The 8,637-nt window shown below is 61.8% G+C and overlaps 1 protein-coding gene across 1 annotated transcript in view; it reads left to right on the top strand.

Moving 5' to 3' along the window:
• The window catches only part of TAFA5 (TAFA chemokine like family member 5), a 70,491-nt gene that overhangs the window by 44,798 nt on the left and 17,056 nt on the right, over nt 1-8,637 (top strand). Inside the window, exon 3 of the mRNA XM_045290678.1 lies at nt 6,432-6,559. Coding sequence (XP_045146613.1) covers nt 6,432-6,559 — 128 coding nt within the window. The remainder of the gene's footprint in view (nt 1-6,431; nt 6,560-8,637) is intronic.

Below are 8,637 nucleotides of genomic sequence, written 5' to 3'. Positions count from 1 at the left end.
TTGAACAGGGTCCATCAGCTGTGAGGGGATTGAACAGGGTCCATCAGCTGTGAGGGGGTTGAACAGGGTCCATCAGCTGTGAGGGGATTGAACAGGGTCCATCAGCTGTGAGGGGATAGAACAGGGTCCATCAGCTGTGAGGGGGTTGAACAGGGTCCATCAGCTGTGAGGGGATTGAATAGGGTCCATCAGCTGTGAGGGGGTTGAACAGGGTTCAGAGCAGTTCCCATCCTGCTGGGGGTGGGGGTGGGGTGTCAAATGAGCCATGCTAGAACCCAGCACAACCACGAGGAGAGCCAGGGTGGAGCATGTCCTCTGGACCTGAGATCCCTGGGCAGTGACCCTCCTTGGTTCTGGACACGGAGTCCCACCATGGTGATGAGAGAGGCTCAGCAACAGCAGAACCAGGGTCGTGTCCGGATGGTGGGCAACAAGAAAGCGGGAGGAGGAGACAGTGACTGACGCCGGTGAGCTTGGTGCTGAGTCACCTGGTACTCGTTCACTCCTCCTGGACCAGCCTCTGGAAGGACCACGCCACAGAGGAGCACACTGCGGTGGGGAGGGCGGACGCACACAGAGCCACTACAACGTGCTCCACAGCACACCCAGCGCCAGGAAAGGGCACAGGACTGGGCAGTGCTCCGCTGTCATCCGCGAGGCCCCCGTGGGTCGGAGTCGACTCCATAGAAACAGACCACCGCGGAGCCAAGTCCAAAGGCACACGGCAACTCAGAAAGGATTCAGAAAAGAACCCTCAGGTGGGGAGAACAGGAAGCCTGCTCTTACGGCCAGCTCTGAGGAAATGGTCCAGGAGAGGGCAAGGTGGGGGGCGGGGGACCTTTCTTGCTGACAGCTACCCTGTATTCCAGGAGAAACCGGGGAGCCCTTTTCTGCAGAGTTTGGGGCCAGTCAAGGACTTCCCTGCCATGAAGTCAGGCAAGGGGATTCGTGATCTGAAGAAGGGCCATCGAGGAAAGACACCAGCCTCGCCAGGACCACAAGCCCAGGATGTCCCACAGCTGTGGAGGAGAACAGCTGCAGGAACAGAAGCTAGGGTCCTGAAGACCACCCCGGAGGAAAGGCAGGCCAACAGGACTCAGCCCTCCCTCTCTCTTACAAGTTGAACTGTGCCCTCCCATCAGCCTCACCAGTCCTTATCCAGGGCGGCCAGGGACTCCCCCAGCAAGGATGGTGAGGCTGGCCCAGGGTTGGGCCGCGTTTCTGAGTCAGACCCGAGTAGATGGTACCTCCTACACCAACAACTGTCCTGGGACGAGGGGCTCTGTCAGCGAAGGGGGTTCGCGATCCAATCGATGTGGGCCTTGACAGAGCAACAGAAGCAATGGGGGGGGGGGGCAGGGGGAATGGGAGCAACCTCGTGAAGACCACCAAGAAACTGAGGCCCAGATGCCAAAGGAGACCAGGACCTTCCCCGGAGCCAGCTCTGGGAGCTCAGACCGCTAGCCTCCTGAGCTGGGAAAAAACACAGCTCTGTTCAGCAAAGTACCCCCTTGTGGTAATCCGCACGAACAGCCTGGAGAACAGAGAAACAACACCTGTCACCAGGGTCTTTGGGATGGTCAAGACCAGGACCAGGACCAGGGGAGCCTCAGGGAGGCCGGGCAAGCCCAGGACATGGGCCTGGCGGTCAGACCCAGCAGGAGCAACCCCTCCCAGCTTCTCAGTTTCAGGGAGGTGGCCTCGTCCGGGGATGCTTAGAGCAGGTGTGTCCAGCGGGAGCACCGTGAGCATGCTGGGCTGACCGCAGCACCTGTGCGGTGTGAGCAGGCTGCCGCCGGCCTCTCCTGGACCAACGCTTTCAAAGCTTTCCCGGACACTGAGCAGCAGCAAGTGGAGAAAACGGCAGCACTGACTCTCCTGATGCCCTGACTACCCCATGTCACCCCCACTACCTGACAGGTGACCTTAGGCATCCCCTCCCAGCCCTCCTTCCAGGTGGAAGGTCCAGCCTCCTTATGGATGAGAATACTGAGGACCAGAACAGCCACAGTTCTGCTAGGGTGGGCCCCGATCTAGGATCAGAAAACAAAAGGGGATGTCAAGATCTCAGACCACCCTCCGGAGCCCTGTGCCCTACCCAGCACCCCACCTGCAGGTGCTTGAGGCTCTGACTAAGAGCCCCTGAGCAAGAATCCATGCCTTGGGGTGACGGTGCTGGAGAAGAACCCTGAAAGCACCATGAGTTTCCAGAACAACCAATCAGTCTTGGAACTGGCCCTCTCCCGGGGTGGACCTGTGGGTCGCACCAGCTCAGGCCCAGGCGCACGCACCGCAGCAAGTCCACGTGACACATCCAACACCCGGCCTGCGTGCTTCTGAGCAGAGATGCCTCGGGCCTCCTCAGTGGAGTGGCCACTGTGACGACCCGTGCGGCCGAGGTGTGGGCGATTAGTGGGGCACTGTGTCCAGAAGACCATTAGCTCGCTGGAGTGTAAGTGAACTGGGCGCATGGTGCTGGGCTTGACTTTTTATTCCATCTCCGCTAATTGAGCACCTGGAGAGTCCGTAGATCCAAGGTGCCTGCTGGGACTGGGCAGCAGGCTGCAGCCCAGAGAGGGATGCCAGGTGCTGGTACCTACACGGGGCTGGGGACCCCACTCTCCTCTTTCATAGCAAATATGTATTTTATTTATTTTGTCCTCGTTGTGGAGAACAAACCGGACACACACACACACACCAGCTGGGCAGCACCCACTGGCGCGATTCAGGGACACACGTGGTGGCACCGTTTGAGCCCTGCCCCCCTCCCTCTCCCCATCGCCTTTCTGAGTGGTCATCCTCACCCACGGCCCCCTGCGGGTCCCATCCACTCCGTGGAGATAGGCCTTGTTGCGAGGTGAGGCTGAGTCGGTCCCCACCTGTAGCAGCACCGTGTACCCCGGCACCAATACCGCCCAACCCTGCGCCGTCCTCACAGCAGGTCCTCCGCCTGAACCATTGTCATGCCGCCGCCCCTGCATGCTACGAAGCATGATGTCCGTCCCCAGGGACTGGGCTCTGCTGCCCACATCATGGCTACTGTGTGCATGGGAGTGACACATGGTTGTTGGTTTTCCTCGCCTGCCTTTGAAGTTTCTCCTCCCGCCAGGGTTTGCTGGGTAACAAGCCCGATTTTAAAGGGTTTTTAAACGGGAACCAAAGGCAGCCATGCCCCAGCATGAGTTCCCCCCGCCCCCACCTCACAGAAGTCTGGGGGTACATGGCCTTTCTCCCACGAATGCTACCTTCACCCCCTACCCCTGCCCACCCCACAGTGGCCAGCCCTGCTCAGACACACAAATACACACATCCACTCTGAGCAGCCTCCCTCCCACAACTGTGTGTCACCCCTACCCCCAGCCCCGGACACACCTGAGCACCAGAACTCCGCTCCTCCTGGGGGTTTCTCCCTAGCCCTGCCTCCCCATCGCCTCCTTCAGGTGCAGCCTCTGAGGGGGGTTGGTGGTTTTCCTGGGGGCTCTCAGCCCGGCTCTGGGCACACGGGGTGGAAGGGCGCCCTCCGTGTGGTCCCCAGTCTGTCGCCGAGAGCTGTCTGTGGGCCTGGGTGCTCCTTCAGCCTCCAGGTGAGCCCAGCTGAGCCCAGCTGTGGGCCCCCCAGAGATGATGGGTTCCTTCCCTCCCAGCTGCCAGCAGGGCAGGGAGTCAGGGAATGGGCCTGGGGGCTTGGCGGGAGCCCCCTCTGAGGGCAGCCCCAGTTGCAGGTTGCACTCTTAATAATAGGGGTGCTAGTCCCAGGTGCCCCCATCAGCCACGCTCACAGCCGCGGGGACTCAGAAAAGCCGACGGAGCTGACCACCAGGCCTTTCCCCCGAGTGCCTCACAGAGACGCTCGGGGTCAAACCCTCAGCTGCCCGCCCTGCCCTTCCTTGGAAGCTGTCATTTGAGTACCACAAACCCTACCTCCAATGGGCAGGATGAATGTGGCCGTGGGGGTGGTCGCTCAGTGGACAGAGTGGGAACATCCCTGCTCCTGGGAAAGTCCAGAGAAACACTAGCGCTCGGGCGACAGGCCGGTCCCTGCCCCGCACCGCAGCCCCACCCATCAAGCTCACAGCTGTGGCCACAAGGAGGTCAGCTCTCCCCCCAACTCTTATGGGCACGCGGTGGGCGACCACTCAGGCCTCTGGGAGGTCAGCTCTCCTCTCCCATGGACACACAGTCAGCAACCATTCAGGCACCCAGCCTCACTCAGTTCAAGTTCACGGCCACACCTGACCACTTCATCGCAGCTCTTGTTGCCCACCCAGGGTCCCCTCTGCTATGAACCCTCCAGCCCGCCCATGGGGCAACCCGCTTTTCTGAGCAGGGGCTAAGTGAGCATTGCTTGCCTGAGGCTGTAGGAGCACCGGGCCAGCAGGCAGCTCTTGGGGATGGCGTGGGGGTTTGGAACTGGCTCTGTCCACCCCGTGTTGCCCCTGGAGTGCTGGGGAGGGTGGCAGAGGCCTCTGGGTTGGCCTCCCTCCCCCACTCCACTGCCTTTCTGAGCACACACTCGGAGGGCCCTCGCTCCCTGCCCTCCCACCTTAGTGCCCATCCCTGTCATTTCCACCAGCTAGGCTGAGCAGCTCCTGTATTCCAGGTCCTTGGGCCCAGGGGCTGTGAGGAGCGTGAGGACAGGAGGAGGTGGGCCTGGGAGCACTAGACTGGGCGGCTCCTCCACGTCACCTGGCAGATCTCAGGCAGCTGCTCAGGGGGTCTCACAGGGAGCAGTGCAGGGATCCAGCAGATACATGCCACCCGCAGCCTCCAGGGCGAACAGGGAGTGAGTGTGTGTGTGTGTGTGTACACAGGACTGCACGTATGGACGTGTGGGCATGTGCCCAGGGGCAGTGTGCACCCGCCTGTGTGAGTGTGTGTCTGTGTGTGTGAGTGCACACCTGTGTGAACCTGTGTCTGCACGTGTGGGCATGGGAGGCCTGCATGTCTGCACACACCTGTGACTGTGTGTGCATGAGTGCATGTGAAGATATACATACGTGCGCAGGGACCATGTTTTCACACTCCTGAATGAAATAGCATGCACACACGTGACTCGGGTGACCTGGGTGCAGGAGACAGGAAGGTAACAGAGGGTGGGGATCCTAAGGGCCCCTCAGCCCTGCAGCCCCAATTGGCCTGGCCCCCCGGTCCGCTTCTATCCTCTGTTCCCTGTCCACCAGGCCAGGGGTCCTGGCAGGCAGTGGGCACCTGCTCTTGGCTGCCTTCCCTCCAGGAGCCCCCTGGCTATGACATGGGCAGGCTGGGCACCCAGGAGGCAGCCCCGAGGCGAAGCCGCGCCCTGGCTATGCCAGGGTGAAATAAAGTTGTCACGGCAGCATGAAAGGCCCCTTTGTCCCTGGGACCCCGAGCCTGCCACCCCCTCCCCCAGCAGGAAGTGGGCTGGGCGAGCAGAGGAGCCCACAGAGGACAAAGGCGGAGTGTGCTCGGCCTGCTCGACAGGCGTGTTGTATGTACGTGTGCGCGCCTGTGTGTGTGTGTGTGTGCATGGCATCTATGTGCCAGAAGCATCCACCATGTGGTCCTGCATGCCAGGCCCTGGGGTGAGTGTGCTGGGAGTGGCTGTGTGGGGGGATGTGTGCACCTCTGTGCACTCCATGCTTCCATGTGTGCACGCATGTGCGTGCAGGAGCATGTATGGCCATGTCTGCGTGTGTGGTTGTACACACATGTGTATGTGCGCGTGTGTGTTGTTGTGTGAAGCGTGGGCTGACCTCTCACCCTCTCCTGACCGCACACCCTGCCCCTAGGAGCACAAAGCTTCTTTAAGGTCCCAATGGGCCGGGCCTACCCCTTCAACACCTTCCTGGGCCCCTGGCATCTGGCCCCTCATTATCCCTACCTCATGAACTCACCGAGTCCCTCTGCAGCATTGCTACACACTGGAGACCCTGCCTACGGGCAGCAGGACGCATGGGGATGGGGAGGGCCAGACCCGGACATGAACAGTGGCCATCCTGGATGACCGTCAGTTGGAGTCCACCTTGATGGCCAGCAATGAATGGTATTAACCCCAGACGGCCTTACAGTGAGTGGCATCCACTGTGTGTGGCCATCAGTTGGTGGCGTCCATCCTGGATGGCCTGTAGTGAATGGCATCATCCCCGTATGGCAGGCAGTGAGGGTGTCCACCCTCCCGTGGGAAACTCTCTCATTCTTGATCAGGGTGAGTTCCCACTCAGGTGAATGAGGGATTGCCACAGCAGAGTCTCCCTGGCCCCTGTGCTGACCACCTGGGGGACAGCAGGCTGGGCCACACTGGCTGTGGTCAGCACCTGTGCCCATGGACACTGGGCACTCTGACTGCAGGCTCATCCCCACCCCCCACCGGGCACGAGTCGGCCTGGTGCTGGCCCTGGGCCCAGCTGGCCCAGGGGAGCAGCCCTGACCGTGCGTGTCCTCTCTGCCTGCAGCACGCATCATCAAGACGAAGCAGTGGTGTGACATGCTCCCGTGCCTGGAGGGGGAGGGCTGTGACCTGCTCATCAACCGCTCTGGCTGGACCTGCACGCAGCCCGGCGGGCGCATCAAGACCACCACGGTGAGTGGGGCGCTTACCTGGGCGCTGGGCCAGGAGGGGCAGGGTGCAGGCGCCAGGGATGGGTCACCCTGGAGGGAGCATGTGGGAGAGCTGAAAGCCCCGTGTATGGCCGACTCCTCCTAGGGCGGCCAGTTTGGCGCTGCTGGCGGAGGGCTGGACACGGCCAGGGAGCCAGACAGGACTCTTCTGAGGCTGGGAACAGCCCGGACGACGGTGCTTCTGGGAGCACAGAGTCTGGCCCCCTGTGCTGGCGCTGTCCGGCAGTCTCCTCTCAGGGACCTGGGGCTGTTTCCGGCATTTCCCCCCAGGCTACCTCCTGGGGGCCAGCCCTCACTGGCCCAGGGCTGGGTCTGCACACCTCTGCAGCCTGCTGTGTGATAGGCGGAGGGCCGGGGACGGTGCTGATTTGTTGCGCTAACAGCAAAGCCATCTGCCCGTGAACACACGTGTGAAGGTGTGGGGCACCTGTGACCAAGGGTGGGGGGCCCTGCAGGCTCGTCACCACCACCACCTGGGACTCTGGAGCCTGGGAGAGGTAGCTGAGAGGCTGCAGTGCTGCTTGGCCCTGGAGAAGAGCCCAGGAGGGACCTCTAGTACCTCACCTTCCCTGAGGGGTGGTCTCCGTGGTTGTCAGGGGCATCCCTTCCCCTCAAGTCCCATGGGGGCTTGTCTCTAAAGGGTTAGTTGGGGGAACTCTCCTCCCCCCTTGTTTTCCTTTTGGGGGTGGTCTTCAGAGTTTGTCCGGGCAATGCCCCCCCCCTTTATCTTCTTTACATGGAGGGTCTCTCAAGGTTTGTCAGGAGAGACCCCCCCTCTTCTAACACCCTACTCATCCTGTCGGGAAGCTGAGGGGCAGGATTTAGTACCCATTTGGCATAGGGGTTGGGGAACATGCTGAATACACTGGGCTCAGGCACAATCTTGGCAGGAGGAGTGGGGGTGGGAGGTGGCTGTGGCAAAAGCCACCTTGTTCTGTCTGTACTTGGTGAGCTGAGTAGGGCCTGGCTGGCACATGCCCCTAGGTCCCTAGGGTCCGAGCACGTCAGGAAGGACCATTGCCCCCACCCTGCGGGGGCCACCTCCTCCCCACTCTGGGTGTCTGAGCAGCCAGGCTGGGGTCCTGCCTGGGTGTCCATGAATCAGATTGCATGGGCTCGGCCCGGAGCCCCTCCCTGGGCCCAGATGTGACGGGCCATGCTTCTCGACCTCAAGCTCACAAGCCAGACCTCAGACAGGTGGCGGCATTATAGGCCCCAACAGGGGGGAGAGGCTGAGTTGGGCATGGAGACCTGCACCCCCAGTTCCCTTGAGCTCAGCCTATCCCCCCTCAAGGGACCTGGTTGGGTCCCTGGGCTTGTGTTGGTGGCACCCTCCTGGCCACCTGCTGTCCCGGCAGGCATGCATCCAGCCCGTGTGAACTCGGCCCCGCTGCCCTTGGGTGGGCACCTCTCACAGCCCCTGTGTGGGTCTGTGCAGATCTGCCCCCAGTTTCTCAGAAGCAGGTCACGAGGTCTCTCTTCTGAGGCACCTCGAGATGGACTGGCGGCTCCAGCTTCTGGCAAGTAGCCGAATGCCCTCCGCACCCTGGGAGCTCCCTTCAGGCTCACAGCAGCTGCGTGTCCAGGCCCAGGGTCTCTGGCTCTGTGTCCAGGCCTGGGCTCCATATCCAGGCTTGGGAACTGCAGAGCTACTGGCCTCCGGTGTCCAGGGGGGCCCTGGGCTTGCAGGAATGGGGTTTCCGCCACACCTGCCGTGGCCCTGCTGTCTGTAACCCTTCCCTTGTGAGTCGCCACCGGATGCCTTCCTTCTTTCCGGGATGCAGTTCCAGCCCCGCTCCTCCGGGGCGGCAGCCCACGCCATTTGGCTGCAGGAGAGGTTGGGGTGGGAGTGAGGGCCAGGGATGCTCAGAGAGAGCTGGCCGTGGGCAGCGGGTAGCCACAGGGATGTGGGCAGACTGGCCACCCCAACAGTGACCAGCCCTGCCACACACACACACACACACACACACACACACACACACACTCTGCTATGACTGGAAGGGAGCAGGGGGTGGGCATGTGTCTCACCTGGAGGTTCTC

Source organism: Echinops telfairi, unplaced genomic scaffold (genome assembly GCF_000313985.2).
Source record: "Echinops telfairi isolate 266 unplaced genomic scaffold, ASM31398v2 ScPeMD7_2;HRSCAF=8, whole genome shotgun sequence".
NCBI lineage: Eukaryota > Metazoa > Chordata > Mammalia > Afrosoricida > Tenrecidae > Echinops > Echinops telfairi.
Note: the sequence above shows the minus strand (reverse complement) of the source record. Positions and strands in the feature narration are given on the sequence as shown.